Consider the following 16,199-nt stretch of genomic DNA (forward strand, 5'->3'; position numbering starts at 1 on the left):
CCCGGTTCAATGACGAGTTTCTAACCTGTCAAACCAGAAGCTGGAAGAAAAGACCATGAGGCTCCCTAGGTGTGACAAGTACTGTGCAGAAAGGTCCGTTCCCCACCCAGAAGAAAGGAATTCGGGTCATCAAAAAGGCTCTCTCTCCACTTCCATAGAGTCGCTGTGACATTGTAATGTCACACATACAGACACACCGAGCACCTGCAGAAACCTGGCACAGAGAAAGACCCTGAAGAGAAGGCACAGTTAGGGCTGGGCTGGGCTAGGGGTGTAGCTCAGAGGTACAGCACTTGCCTAGCATGAGCGAGACTTTGGGTTCCCTCTCCAGCACCTCAAAAAGGGGGCATGCAGCAGTCTCTAACTACATTCCAAATATTTGTCCTTATACCCACAGGTAAGTGTAGTCCTCACTCATCAAGGAAACTTCTCTTTGCAAGAGACAGAGAGCACTACAGAAAACCACACCAATCAAAATGCAGAGTCGGAGCCCAGTCCCAACAGACACATCTATGACACCACTCCAGCATCTAAGGCTCAGGGGTCACCGTGGAAGAGGGGGCAGAAAAACTCTAAAAGCCCGGGGAACAGGGAGTCTCCTAGAAATGTCGGGAGCTACACCCTCAAAAATCTCACTAACACAGCTGCCTAAACATGAGCTGAACAAGGACACCACCAACAGACATGCTAATGTGAAAGGGAAAAAGTAGACAACTCCAGACAACTAAGGAATACTGGGAGCAGGAGAAACAGTCCTCCCCAGGGAAGAGCACACGCACTGGTTATCCAATACCAAATGGTCAGCCCAAAAACATAGACATACAAGTATCATTATGTACTGAGCAGGTGGTGTTTATGTATTTAGTAAAAACACACACAACAATAACAACAACAACAGCAGCAACTAAAAGAGGCCATGAATTTGAAAGAGAGCAAGGGGGAGGGAGGGTGATATATGAGAGGGTATGGGAGGAAGAAAGGGAAAGGGGAAACGATGTAACTATAACCTCTCTCTCCACATATGTGTGTGTGTATATATTCATTCCTTATATTTAACATATATAATCCACACATTTAATATATGTGTATATTAAAAGAGAAGGAGGGCATGCACCACAATGTCAGGACCTGACAACTGAGCCCTGTGTTTCCAAGCAGAGGCCACCTGTCCACCTTGAAGAGACTGTTCCAATCCCCCTGGCCCTAAAGTAACCAGAGGATGCTGTTGCCAGGCTTTACCGGGCCCTAGCCAATCAAGTTAGACCTCTTCTGACTAACCCATGTCATCTCCCAAGTGCAAAAGACAATGAGCAGCTCCCACTCTTCCAGTCAGGCATGTACTTTGCCGAGGTAGAAAGAACCAGGCCAGGGAAAGGAAGAGAAGAGGACCAGAGCAGCGAATAATCTGCCTGAGGGTCACCAGCATCAACAGCCGTACTCAAAAAGTCCAGCCTTTTTCCTGTTTAGGGGGATGAACTGCAAAGTATCAAAGTTCATTCCAGAGTCAGAGCAAGATACTGAGACTCGTGCCTTTGTAGACAGTAAAATCACTGGCAAGAGACAGTCATCCTCATTAGTACAGTGCTGAGTATCCCTGCCTGTCCTGTGGGAGACTGGGTCTGAGTCCCATGGACTGGGAGACTAGCACTGGCTATTTAGGCGGGCAGTGGTGGTGGCAAACAACCCCAGCACTCAGGGGGCAGAGGCAGGTGGATCTCTGAGTTCGAGGCCAGCCTGGTCTACAGAGCAAGTTCCAGGACGGCCAGGGCTACACAGAGAAACCTTGTCTCAAAAAAACCAAAAAGAAAAATAAAATAAAATCACTGGCAAGAGAAAGCATTTTTGCCAAAAAGCATGGTCCTGCTTTTTACCTTCAGACACCAGTTCAACAAATGTCGTAAGATGAACCCATCTAAATGCTACCTTTTCTTTAGCAGGGAGGGGGACATAGGGTGGGAGCAGGGATAATTCACCATGTTTCCCACTATATGTCTGTTCTGTCACTTGGTCAAGGAAAGAGGAGGAAGCTTTTGCTCAACTTCTAAACAGATTCAGTGAAAGGAAAATACTTTTTGCCATTTTATGAAAGCAAATTCAGTTGATGGAAAATCTCTCTCTAAGCTGTAGTTTCTGGAAACTCTGCTAGCACAGAGTTTGTTTCCAAAATCAAAAGAGTTAAAACAGTACCTGGGTAGATTGTGTAGGGAATGTGGGGAATCACAAGCTGCCTGACTGGCAGGCACACACAAAGGTCCCTTTGACTCCAGGATGGAGAAGGCAGAGGGGTTCTTGCCAAGGGCCAGAGCTAAGGATTATCCAGGAAGGTGGGGCTGGCAACCAGGAGGTGAGAAGGAACGCTGTTGTATTCCTGCACGTTATGATTAGACACCCTTCAGACCTTCCTTGTCCCAAGAACCCTTTCCAGAAAACATAAAGCTTATTCTTTCAGAAAGGACTCGCTGAAACCAGGACTTAAGGGTGTTTATGATGACAGCGTATCAATTAGAAGACTTAGCATAGACGGTGACTAAGAGTTCTACCAACTTTATAGCTACCTAGGAGGGACAGAAGAAACAAAACATACTGTTACAGTTGGCATTAAAATACATTATAAAATGTTTTCGAACTTCTCTGGCAACCTCTTCGGGTTATATAACTGAAAAGACTTGAAGGCAACATCATCCAACTAACCACACAAACAGGAACTTCACCACAGAATCCTCCAGTTTCTCCAGGCTCAAACATGGAAAGTGTGCCCACATTAGTTAGTACTTAAAAGGAGGCCGGACCTAGTAAGTGATCAGGAAGCCAAAACACCCCTGACAACGAACCCTATTGGCTACAGAACAGTTCCTGGAGTTCAAGACCTGGAAATGCCACAGAATGACGCACATCAACAGGAATCTTACCAGGAAAGAGGAAACTGACAATGTTTTCCAACAAGAGTGAAGCCAACACTCTTTTAAAAATAGATGTAATATGTGCCTGGGCTTAAGAGGAGGGAAAAGCCTTTCACTGTTTCCACACAGGCATTCACGATTTGGGGGGGAAACTTTGCATTTGTTTTCAAATGGTGCTACACTATTCACTCCCAAAGGCCCACCCACTGCTACAGATGAAGAACACTTACTGCCAACATTATGCCCAGTCTCCGCTTCAGCCCCAACTTTGTGCAACAGCTTGTGGACTTCTATGAAGCTTATCTTTACATGACAATGAGGGTCAACTAAGTCCTGAGGCTTTCTTAGGCTTCATCTCATAGGAAAGTTCACAAGAAGCCAGAAATAATAAATGAAATTTTTTTTAAACATAAAAATTACTGATTCTAATCCTAATGATTGTGGAGAGGTTGGAAAGTTGCAGGTCCAGAGTCTGATCGCAACTAAACTCCAGCTCTCTTTAGCTCCCCCTAAACAGTCATATCGTGGGCACCTGTGACTAACAGGTAAAAACAACTTGGAATTTAACTTAATGAAACCCAAGCTTCCACAATCCATGGGTTTTAGAGTAGCCAAGGGAGATCCTACAACTGAGATTCTGCCACTTTGCCGTAACCGCCTACTTAGTGTTGCCACTGATACACTTAGCAAGTTCCTTGATTTATTACTTTGTTACTATAAAAATGCATCCAACTGTTATGTTGGAATACTGAATTTGCAGTCATCGGAATCTGCCCTGAGGCCATGGTCGCTCTATTTGGCTTCAAAATAAACTCTTATTCCCGTTGAAGTGTGTTTTTGCAAAGACTAAACTCAGAACAAAATCAACCACAAAAGTGAGAGCAGAATGTTGGGAAAACCACGAGAAACACAAGTAAATATTAGAGAGGAACTCAGTTTCCAAGGAGAAAAGGTCGTATCATCTTGTTCAACACCCCTGTTTCACAGAAGGGGAAACTGGGGCTAAGGATACATCAAGTAAAATGTTAACTCTGTCTTCGAGAAAGGAAAATGTAAACAAACTCCCAAAGCACCTAAAATAAGACATTCTCAGTGGCTCTGGAGCACAGGGCCTTATTGGGCAGGTTTCCGAGCCATCAAAGCCCTAATAAAACAAACACCCTGGCAGTCTCCGGGGGTGCTCGGGAATCTATAGTCTAGGAATGAACCTTGGAATCTCAGAGACCTCCTAGGTCCCTGTTAACCAGACATTCACGGAGTTTCGCTACTACTTATGCAGTACGAATAAGGGCGGGTCTGGAACTCATAACCCACAACCAAAGCCAGCCAGCCCGTGATCCAGGAGGGGCTCCTTCCACCAAGGCCGCCGGCCTCGCCCGGCTCCTAAGGGAGAGCCCTGGCCGGTCCAGCTGCAGTGGCGGGGGAAGGAGCGGGGGTTCAGGTCCGGGGACCCAGGAGGCCCCGGGACCCACACTTCCACTCGCAAAGATTTCTCGGGTCTCGCACCAGAGCCCCTGTCCTCCCGAGGGGAAGTTGGGAAGGGATCGGGAGCCACGCCCTCTGCAAAGTCCCCGCGCTGCCACCTGTGGCACTGTCCCGGCTGAGCTCGGCGCCGCGAGTGGGAGGGGAGCAGGGCAGCCGGCCAAGAAATCCTGGCTGCCAGGGCTGCGCTCACCTCGGACAGACCGCTGCGGTCCTCGGTGTCCTGGCCGCTCAGCACCTTCTTCAGCTTGTCCATGTCGGGCCCCCAGCCGCCGCCTGTCGCCTTAGCTCCGCGGGCCGCTCTTCCGGGTGCATGGCCCCCGCCCCTCCGCCCGCCTCCAACCACGGCGCGCCCCGCCCAGGCACCTGCCCACCTGCCCGCCCGGCATGCCCCGCGCCAGACACGCCCCCTACACCAGTTCCTCGGGGTCACCCGGGGCGGACTTGGAGAGTTGGGGTGAAGTCGGCTGGGAGAGATACATAACACCAAACTGGCTGCGCGCCCGGGCTTCACGCTTTGGTTCCAGCGCCGAGCACCACCACCACGTGCCAGGGCCCGGAAGAACGCAGGGGAGGCCTTGTGCAGACTTACCCACAGATGCTGAAGTTAATCCGCTGGTGGTTCTGTATACACCGCAGAAGATCTTAAAAAAAAAAAAACAAACGAACAAACAAACTATCCAGGCTAACTGGAACAAATCAGTGTGCCACAGGCTGTGGCAGTGCAAATGTGTGTATCAGTGAAAGCAGCAATTCCTCCCTAATTCCTAGGGGAAATGGCTCTGGAGATATGACTTGCACAACGCCTACAAACAGATGACAAATTGGCTGAGGAGAATCAGATAGTTTTGTGTTTCGTGGATGCCTTACTTCTAATCAGGCTGAATCATTACTGAGGCTATGTAACAGAATCCATATGAGCTCATGGAATCTTACAGGCTAGACAGAAGTTTGCTCACCTAGAACACTGGTTGCTGCGGAAATCTGGAGAACCAAATTAAGATTAAATTGGCTCAGAAAAATACCAAGACCGAAGTGTAGCTCAGTGAGAGGCTGCCTAGAACGAGCAAGACCTTGGGTTCAGTTCCCAGCACTGTCCCTGCTTCCCCAAAAGGGAAAGGAGGCCGTAGAGAGAACTTCAGAAACACCCACTAAAAGATTTCTCATAACCTCCTCCATACTCCCTCCAACAATTGCTGGAGAGTAAGAATGCTGATGGGAGAATCCACATTCTAACCAAGAGGTTAGGGGAAATGACTAGTAACTAAGCAAAGGGTTATTCACAGACCCCCATTCACACCATCAGGGCACTCCTGCTTCACCGCCTCTGCGGCCTCATCCTTGTGAGAATGCTTTTCAGCGTGCTTCTTGAGTAAATGCGTAAGGTAGACCTTTGAGATCAATTGCTACTGCTTTTGCCCGACGACCTTACCTCCCATGCTCTCCAGTGACGTTCTTACACATCTTTGGAGAGGTCAAACATCAGAACACAGTGCAGTCCATCCACTGGAGTCAGGAGGATCTGGGAACTGCAACTCTATCATTTACCACCTGTGTGGCCTTGAACAAGTAGCTAATTAGCCTTTCTGATCCCTGGCTGTTTACTTCTGCAATGTAAAGTGAGCATAATGATTTCCACAAGTGACTATGGGAACTAAACATAACTAGATAGACAGGTCTGGAGTAAAGAGGGCACTTAGAATTTAGTGGAAGCTGTCCTTATTCTAACACCTCTGAAGTTTTTCCAAGCCACCCAACACTGGCATGGGCAGCTGTTCTTTCCTCTGTGCCCCAGTAGCACTTGTAAGCACATCTACATGCCTGGCTCACAATATTATCATACATGTTCAAGTCCGTGTCCTCTACATTGCGAGATCTTCACAAATAACATCTGGAAAACGGGATGCTTGACAAACACTTATTGACTGAAGAAATGAATGGAAAACTTCATTCTATCTTCTGCAGGCCTAAAAATGAACAGCCAGTGAGCGGAATGGCCCTTCAGATGACCGTGACAAGGCAGCAGGCAAGGCTTGTTTGTGTTAGCTGAGTGACCATGCTCCTCTCCCATGCCTATTGCTGTAGTCACTGAAATAAGAGTTTGGATAGAAAAATCATCTCTTTAACCTCACTCCATGGCCTAGGATCACCAGTGCCCTTAGAGCAGAGAGGGACAGGGTTGTTCTCTTGAGCAATGCTTTTGGGGACTTGCAAATTGTAAACACATACACACAAATATTTTAATGGACACATGAGCACACCTCTTACTTGAGATCTCACACTCAAGCTCCTAACATGATACAACCTTCTCTGAATAACTGGCCCCAGCAAGTGAGTCTTCACATCTCCTGTCTCAGATCCCAGTGTATGGGACTGCTCAGGTAAAAGTCTAGCTACCTTGGCAGGTCCCTCCTCTCAGATTCCTTGAACGCAGTAGATTCTTACACAGCAGTATTGCACTTCCCAGGAGGGCTGAGCGTTTGTTCCCTTGTCTCTGATCACACTGACATTTAAAGTTCCAGAAGTACTCTCAGATTAGTGCAGTGTCCCCAACAGTTCACACAGAGGTCAAGGGATATTTGATTTTGTGACATTTTTCTTAAATGTGTATACGTGTAGATTCAGACATAACTCACAAGACTCATGACACTGATTCTAAAGCATTGAACACGAGACTGAATCACAAAAAGCATCCGTGTCAAAAAGCTAACAAAATTACTGTTTCAAAGAGTCAAAAATGTTCAGCTCTGTGTAGCAATTTAACTTATTAGCATATGTTAAATATGCTCTATTTGTTACCTTTATCTTCCACAGGGAATTTGGAATATGCTAGGAAATTTTCTTAAAATATAAAAAAAATTTATTTTATTTTGAAATGGAATTCATCACTACTGTAATATATTCTAAAATTGTACTGATACTGATCGAATTCAACCATCTCTGATATTTTGCCAATTTTCAATCACATTAAAGCCATCACTTTATGCATGTTTGTTGATGGTGGAGGATGAAACATAATTTAATGATTATATAGCTAGATACCTTTTTAATTTTTAAATACTTAAAGATGACATATGGGCTTGCAGGCCCTGAAAATCTTAGGGCTATGATTCACTCTAAGTGACCCAGGCAAAGGACACCAAGTTATCCCACAGGAAACATAAATGTGTTCAAGATATTAAGAGGACAAGAACTTTCTGTTTCAAAACAAGGAAAACAAGCTTCCTGTCAATGTATGTGTGCTCGGTCTTTGTGTTCAGGCGATGCTGAAGGGCCGGCAACAGATGAAAAATTCCAGCCTGAAGCAGGAGGAAGAAGTGCCTATCAAGCCACAGGATTGATGTACATAACTCTTACTTCAGAAAAACCTTCCCTGAGTGGAATTCCTGAGACCAAGCTGGCCTACGCTAGAAAGAGGAAGCACTGACAGCTGATTGCAGAGCCTGCTTTAAAGGAGACAGGCTGAATGGGAACATTTTCACTAGAGCCCGGTGTACCTCTGTGCCTTTGCTGAAATAGTCATCTAATATTCTAGGAGAATCCTACGTAAATGTCTTAAAACTAACCTTCTACCCCACTGCTCACAGGATTTCTGATTCATGCTTTATATTAGTCTATTATTCATTGAAAAACGTCAGAGAGCTATGTGCTGTTAAGGGAATATGCAGTTCCTACTCTTAAAGTAGATAAAGTTACAAATGGCAATCCTGTGATGAGATTTTGGACCATTTCAGGGAAATGAGGAGAGAACAAAACAGTATCAACATGAAAACTGTAGATGCTTGGACAGTATCTAATGCATGGCACATAATAATTTGTATAATTGGATGTATTGGTATACACACTTCTTAGGAAGGGTCTTTCGATCACTAGTGCTTTTCTAACATGATGTTAAAGAAAGTGGGCACTTACCGAGACCAAATGTTGGTATTCTTCCTCAATTCTGTGCTCTGGGTGCCTTAATGGGGACTTTTATGTGGATCACATATACGATAGTCACAAAGGCAAGATAGCAGTTGTCCTAGTTGAAAAGCGTGTATATAAAATAGAAACATCCGAGAACCACTGTTCTTATGAACCCACAGATACAAGCAGTCCTCTGCCTCTGTTTCTTCTTTTTCTCAGCACTGGGCTGTCAGCTCTCTCTCTCTTTAAACATTCCCCATCTCTTCAGGGTTTCAACAAGGCATCTCTACACTGTTGCTTTATAGTTTATAAAATGCTTTTAAAGCATAACATAGTATCTGGAGTCAGAAGAACATGAGTTCAAGTATAGATGCCTGCATTCATCAGTCATATGGCTACAGGCAGATTATTTGATCTTTCTAAGATTTGGTGTCTTCATTGGTGACGAGGGAATAATATCTGGCCATAGGGTTTTTTGGTTGGTTGGTTGGTTGGTTGGTTGGTTGGTGGTGGTGTTATTTGTTTGTTTTTGTTTTTGGAGACAGGGTGTTTTGTTTTGTTTTTTTTTTCTGTGTAGCCCTGTCTGTCCTGGAACTCACTTTGTAGACCAGGCAGCCCTAGAACTCAGAGATCCACCTGCCTTTGCCTCCCAAGTACTGAGATTAAACCACCACGCCAGGTTACCCATAGGGCTTTATGGGGTAAAAAGGAGGTAGATGGCATCAAATGCCTGGCATATCATTTCAATAAATGATGTTAAGACAATTAGATGTCCATATGCAAAAGAATGCAGTTGGACTCTTTCCTTATACCACAAACAAAACCTAAGCCAAAATGGATCATAGACCTAATGTAAGAGCTAATGGTCATAAAACAGTTATGATCTTGTATAAGAATAAATCTTGACCTTGGTTTGGGCAACAATGCTGTTTTAGATAAAATACTTAAAGCACAAGCACGAAGCCTGGCGTGGTAGTGCAATCTAATCCCAGCACTCAGGAGGCAGAGGCAGATGGATCTCTGTGAGAGAATACAACAAACTTCATAGAAATTAAAAGCCTCTGTGTGTACTCAAAGGACACGCGCGCACACACACACACACACACACACAAAGTGAAAACAACTCATAGGACTTGCATCTAGAATGCAGAAGAATTCTCTACTTCAATAACAAAAGACAACCAATTTTTAAAATAGTCAAAGACTCTGAATAGACACATTTTCTGAGAGGATACACAACCATCTGGTAAACACATGAAAAGGTGACCGCACCATTTAGTCATTACAGGAAGCCAAGCCAAAACACAACGAGGGAGCTCCCTGGCCCCTGAGATTAGCTGTGGTAGAGAAACAGAACACATGCTACTGAAGGCATGGCAGACTTTGAGCCCCTCACACACTGCTTGTAAAAATATTCAATGGGAAAGCCACGTGGGAAACCAAAATGGCTGTTCCCCAATAGTTAAAAAATAGAAATACATATGACCCTACAATTCTACTCTCAGATTTCTACCAAGAACAGCAAAACTATAAGCCCATTTTTTAAAGTGCACAAATGTTCATAGAAGCTTTATTAATGATAGACAAAAAGTATAAATAGTACAATGACCCATAAATGATGGACAAATAAAAGGTAATTTATCCATGTGATGGAGTCTTATTCCATAATAGGAAGGGAATGCTCATCCATGCACCATGGATGAACCTTGAAATCATAGTAAGAGAAAGAAGCCAGTAAGCAAATACAGGGATGATTTTTCTGAGAAACGCCTCTGTGGCTTGCATTTTTGCAAACCAGACTTTGGCCCAGCCTGTGACCAAGTTAGTAATGTGCTTTGAGGTCACTTAGAACCACGTGCTCATTGTGTTTACATACTGTGTGCTCAGCCTGATCAAAATCAACTGCCCTTTAAGAAAAGCTATGGAATCTGTCTTATCACAGTTATACTCCCAACGTAATTAACTCTTGCAAGCTTAGCTGACAGCATAGTTTTGATCTTATACCATGCTCCCTCTCTTCCCTTCATCGCCCATGCATGCCCCTGACTCAGGACAGTAAGTATATGTGTGGGTAAGATGTAGTAACTAGACAGCAAAGAGTTGAAAACAACACCTCCTCCCCTTTAAAATGTTGAAAACAACATGTGAGCATGGGTTGAGAACATCTATGTGTGGCTTTGTGTGCCGTTCTGAGTCAAAGGGTCAGAAAAACAATTTCTTCCCTTGTGAGACTCCTACAAAAGAATGCCAAGAGTTCCCCATTCATTGTCCATGCCACATTTGCTGTTCAATGAATAGAGAGGACGGCCTCTTCAGAACTCTCCAGAACAAACGCATCAGGCTCACTCTTGGGCAAATGACACCACGGGTTAGTTTCTTTTGCTTTAGATGGCACTGCCATAACAAAAGATTGCATGTTTATGTCCATTTATGTGAATGTCCCAAATAGACAGATCCATGAAACATGATCCATGAGTGGATTAGTGGCTGCCTAGTAGAGCTGGGATGGAGGGAGGGGTAATGAGCGACTAATGGGATGATTAAAATGTTAAATTAAATGGTGGTAATGGTTGTTTACATAACTAAGAATCACTAAATTGTATACTTTTATTGTAAGGAAGATCATTGCTACTATAATAGAGCCATTCTTGTTTTAGAGTTGTGTGTGTTCATGGATGTATGCGCACGTATATGCCATAGTGGTCAGGTGTCTTTATCCCTCTCTACCTTATTTTTTGAGACAAAGTCTCTCACTGAACCTGGAGCTCACTGATTCAGCTACACTGACTAGGGATCCCCCTGTCTCTACCTCTGGGATTACCGAAGTGTGAGGGTTTTTATGTAATGGCTGAGGATTGAACTCAGGTCCCCATGCTTACGTAGGAAGCACTTTACCAAGTGAGTCAGCCCCCAGTCTGTAATGCCACTTTTTAAGTGCTTGGCATAGTGACCACATTTCCTCAACCCATGAATAATTATTCTTGCATAGTGTAACAAGGGTCTATTCTTTCCTTTCCCTAAATGTGTCCAAGTCTAACCCCAACAACACCAGGGTCCCAATGCACCTACAGATGATCTTAAACCAAACACCCATCATCTTAAGATTCTCCTTTCAGAATCCCCCACCCACAGTTAGCAGGCTGGATGCAGCCAAGGACAACTGTGAATTCGATCGAACTCAAAACGGTAAACATTTGCAATTTGGCAGTAACTAATGTCCAGAGTTACTGGACACAGTTCTGGATCATGACCTCTATAGATGGCAATGTCCTGTCTCAATGTCAAGAGGTCGGACATGCCTGTAGGTAGACTACGTCCCTCTGGGTTTCCACTGCTTCTTTCTAACTTCTTCCTAACTCACCTCCCTGAATAATAAAACAAAACATATAACACTGTTTTGTCAATGGTGGTACTGTTTTTATTCATCAAAAAGCCCCCAAACCAAATAATGCTTTCCAAGCACACACAGGAGGAGGTACAGGTACCACTCCTCAGCCTCCAGCCATGTGGTTTGGGCAGCGAGAAGGAAAATAGGGTGATGGCCTCTAAAATAAAAATGTTATGTTTGTGTACGGGAAGGAGGGGTTCGAAAGCTCAGAAGTGGAGCCAGGTGTAGTGGCAGAGGCAGAGGCAGATGGATCTCTGTGAGTTAGAGACCAACTCTCTATCTACATACAGAGTTCCAGCCAGGACTACACAGAGATACTGTCTCAAAAAACAAAACAAAACAAACCACGAGGGTGGTGGAAGGAGGGTTAAATACCCACCTCTGGGTTTCTGAGGCTCTGGGGCCCTGTCCTAACAAGCTTCCAAGCTGCCCTCCTGATGGAGCGTCACTGATTCACTGTTCTTCCTGCCCTATTTCAACCTAAGTTAACAGTGGCTCGGGGGCGTTCGCTCTGACTGTGCCACACCATGTCCTGAAAGACTCTGGAAGCTCTAAGTCCGACTGAGTGTTTGCCCTGCTTACGAGCTCATCGCCGCTGGGCTTGGTGGTGCATGCTGACAAGCCCGGCACACAGGAGGCAGAGGCAAGAGGATCGCAAGTTCCTCAGCAGTCTCTGCTACAGGGAGACCTTGTCAAAAACAAACAAACAAAACTGGAACCCGGGAGCTGGATGACTCAGTTGTTAAAGTATCTGCCACACAAGCCTGGGGACCTAGCAAATTAATGAGCTCCAGGCTCAGTGAAAAACCCTGCCTCAGAAGATGGCTCAGAGGTTAAGAGCCCTGGCTGTTCTTCCAGAGGTCCTGAGTTCAATTCCCAGCAACCACATGGTGGCTCACAACCATCAACGAGATATGGTGCCCTCTTCTGGCTTGCAGGCATACACGCAGGCAGAACATTGTATACATAATAAATAAATAAATCTTAAAAAAAAAAAATCTTTAAAAAAACAAAAAAAGAGTTTGCTTTTAAAAAAAAAGAAAGAAAATAAGATGAGGAGGAGTAAATACCCAATATCAACCTCTGGCCTCCACACACATGTGCATGCACACTAGTACACCAATGTACACACACACCATGTACACACACATACACCATGCACACTAAATAAATAAATCTTCTCATAGTGTGGTTAAACTGAAAAATGGTCCCTAAAGGTGTCCATACCCTAACCCCTGGGAGCTGTGAATGTTACCGTAGATGGCTAAAAAAGAATTATGCCCACATAAGTGCTTTAAATAACCAGAACTAGAGATGAGTCTCATATTTAGCTCAGTGCTAAAGGCAGTAAAGAGCAGAGGAGACAGGACACAGCAAGGTGACAACAGAGGCGGAGGCTGGAGCCAGACAGACACACGCCAAGGAATGTCAGCACCCACTAGAATTGAGGTCTTGTAAAGGGACAACTGTGTACACGGGGATAAAACAAGCTAAGTTCAGAAATGCATAGATAGACCTGGGAAGTATAAGAACAGACTCTTCCAATAGCATCGCAAGGCAACTGCTTTACAATACATGAACTTTTAGGGTTTGTAGCAGGCAAGGGCTGCCGGTACCCATCTCAGCCTCCCCGTCTATCCTTGTCTCCTCCTGCATTATGAGTGGACATCCTGGAATGGGGACAGCTTCTCTCTTCTAGGCGTGCACAAGCATGCATGCATGTGTCATGTAGGTAGGTGATGGGCATTTGGCAAAACAGAGCCCTCACTCTGGATCCCATGCCAGCTATGGGATAGGAATGTAAGTGGCCCAGCTTCCCCTCCTTTGGTGAAGCAACCTATGTGTGTTCCAGCATCTCAGAAGACTGGCAAGATTAAGCTCCACTCGATCACAGCAGGGACCTACTCATTCATTACACATTTGTTCTTTTCTCCCTTATTTCTCTCTACTCTCTGCTGTCCTTCACTTTTCCAATTACCAGCTTCTTCCTGCTTTTCTGAGTCGGCTTTGGAGACCCAAGCCAAGAAATGGGGTTTGGTCTGGGACACTCAGTGCCCATGCCCTACCCACAGAGCCCTGTCACTGTAACACTAGTCCAGACCAAAACGAACCTCCCAGTAGTTTTTCTCAAAATGGTACCAGAATAGGCTGATTTCCCCCAAGTCCCGCCTGCCCTCCTAAGCTATATGGCAAATACTTGTTTAACTTATGTGCACACCCAGAGGAAAGATCTGCAAAGATTTGGGTGTTTTATGAACCACGGAGAGAAGCTACGTTAGGCATGTTAGAAGTTCACCAGGCAGGGTCACAGTGTCTTCTGGCCATGATGGGACTCATGGACTCACTGCGGCTATGGCTGCCTGCACACAATCAAGCCAGGCAGCATTCCAGCATGAAGGTGGGAGAGACTCACGCTCCCACCCCTAGCAGAGGAGCCGTCAACAACTGATGACTGCTGGGGAGTCAGTTTGAAGGGTGTGGCCCTGGGAGCCAACCACACTCCAGTGGGTGCTCCCACATTCATGGGTATAGAGGCAGCACTAATTGGACCAAGTGGGTTAAAAAAAAAAAAAGACATGAATTGTGAAGGAGTGAATCCCAGAGGGCATTAAGTAGGTAGTGAATATGATCAAAACACACTGTATACAAGTGTAATATTCTCAAACCATAACAAAAGAAAAAGAATTCAGTAAAAAGAAACCAGCATATCTCTAGTTCCTAGAATAAGCATTATCAGGAACACTTTTGCTATTCATAATACATTTTACAGCTGTGAGAAGTGACCAATAGAAAGCTCCAGCTTGCCTTGTTGTGTTAGTGAGTATTCTCCTTCTCAAATCACCAAAATGATTACAAGGTGTTCCCATGGGCATAACTGTTCCCACAAGTCCCAGCTAACAGCCCATTTTTGCTTTTGCAGTCCTGGGAATTAAACTTATGCCCATACGCATGTTCACACTCAACCACAGAGCAGCATCTCCAGCCCTTGAGTTTCTTCAGAAAGGGTCTTACCATGTAGTTCAAACTATCCTTTAAGAACTCTGCATCCCATATTGGTCTTAAGCTAATGATCCCCCGTCTCAGCTTCCTAGCTTTCCAGCAAGCCTACTTGTTTTAAAGTAACGCTTATCCCTTTCCTCAACTTTAAGGGATCCCCAAATGCCTACTCTCCATTCAGAGATCTGCATTCACGCTCGTTATTCCTTTAGCAATAGACTGGTTTCCTTGTTAATTAGTGACCATTAGGCTCACAGTGGGAACAGGAAGTTTTCTGTTGACCTTGGCTACTCTGTCTTGGGCAGGCTTTGCACCTGGTTAGGCAGGGTGTGGCTTTCTCAACACCGCCTCATTCTGCAATAAACCAGGAAACTACCCTAAATCAGTGGTCTCATGTGAGGAAGAATTCCATGCCCCGCCCCCCACCCGGGGCAGCAGTCCTCTAGTGGTGCACATACGGAACCCTGGTCCATACGGCATTTCAGTCCCTTCATCCAGGTCAGCCAAGTTTGGCTTCTACTCTTTCTTTTGGTAGGAATCATTCTTTGTCTGTCCTGAAAGTAATCTCCACTCCTCTTCCTGGGGGAGGTAGGCTTTGTCAGATGTAAGAAGGGTGAAAAACAGTTTGCAGCTTTTCCCCCACAGCACCCTACAGCATTTATAGCCTTCAAAAGGAAGGCCTGGGGTACGAAGGCAGTTATGTATCTGTCCCCAGTCACATCCTGCATGCCTGAACTCTACCCAGGACTTGCAGGTGCTTTTCTCCGCTCTTTCCCACGTGTAGGCCTTTAGCTCTAAGAGGGACATCCTTAACCAAAGAAGTTAATAAGTTTACCTGAGACTTCCACCTACCCCAAAGACACACTAGTCCACACACAGCCTTTAAGAATTTGTAGAATTGGCCGGGCGGTGGTGGCGCACGCCTTTAATCCCAGCACTCGGGAGGCAGAGCCAGGTGGATCTCTGTGAGTTCGAGGCCAGCCTGGGCTACCAAGTGAGTTCCAGGAGAGGCGCAAAGCTACACAGAGAAACCCTGTCTCGAAAAACCAAAAAAAAAAGAAAAAAAAAGAATTTGTAGAATGACCTACACAGAGAACTACAGAAAACTAAGGAACGCTGAAAGCGAGTAAAAAAATGTTCCCCAGGGAAGAGCACACCCATTAGTTATCCAATGCCAATGGACATACATTCAAGTATTACACAACCGAGTAGACTGTACTTACATATTTAGGACACACACACACACACAGACACACACACACACACACACACACACACACACACACACACACCAAGCACATATATGTAACAATTAACGAAAAAGAGGTCATAAATTTGAAAAAAGAGCCAAGAGGAGTATATGGAGGGTTGAGGGGAGGAAAGCTAAGGGGAAATGATGTAATTATATTATAATCTTAAAAAAATAAAAGGCAGCGGTGGCACACACTTTTTGGTTTTTTTTTTTTTTTTTTTTCCCGAGACAGGGTTTCTCTGTGTAGCTTTGCGCCTTTCCTGGAACTCACTTT

General features: G+C 45.0%; 1 protein-coding gene across 2 annotated transcripts in view; it reads right to left on the reverse strand.

The window, feature by feature from the left end:
• Sft2d2 (SFT2 domain containing 2) overlaps positions 1-4,713 on the reverse strand; it is a 38,438-nt gene extending 33,725 nt beyond the window's left edge. The window contains exon 1 of one of the 2 annotated variants that reach the window (XR_008217953.1): positions 4,576-4,713. Coding sequence is in view for 1 of the 2 variants with exons in the window: in XM_052737453.1 (XP_052593413.1) it covers positions 4,576-4,638 (63 nt within the window). In the remaining variant the exon portion in view is untranslated. The remainder of the gene's footprint in view (positions 1-4,575) is intronic. The other variant, XM_052737453.1, reaches the window with a different exon arrangement.
• Between the last annotated feature and the right edge of the window lie 11,486 nt (positions 4,714-16,199).

Source organism: Peromyscus californicus, unplaced genomic scaffold, assembly GCF_007827085.1.
Source record: "Peromyscus californicus insignis strain IS unplaced genomic scaffold, ASM782708v3 Scaffold_14__1_contigs__length_90479793_seg_2, whole genome shotgun sequence".
In the NCBI taxonomy this organism is placed as follows: domain Eukaryota; kingdom Metazoa; phylum Chordata; class Mammalia; order Rodentia; family Cricetidae; genus Peromyscus; species Peromyscus californicus.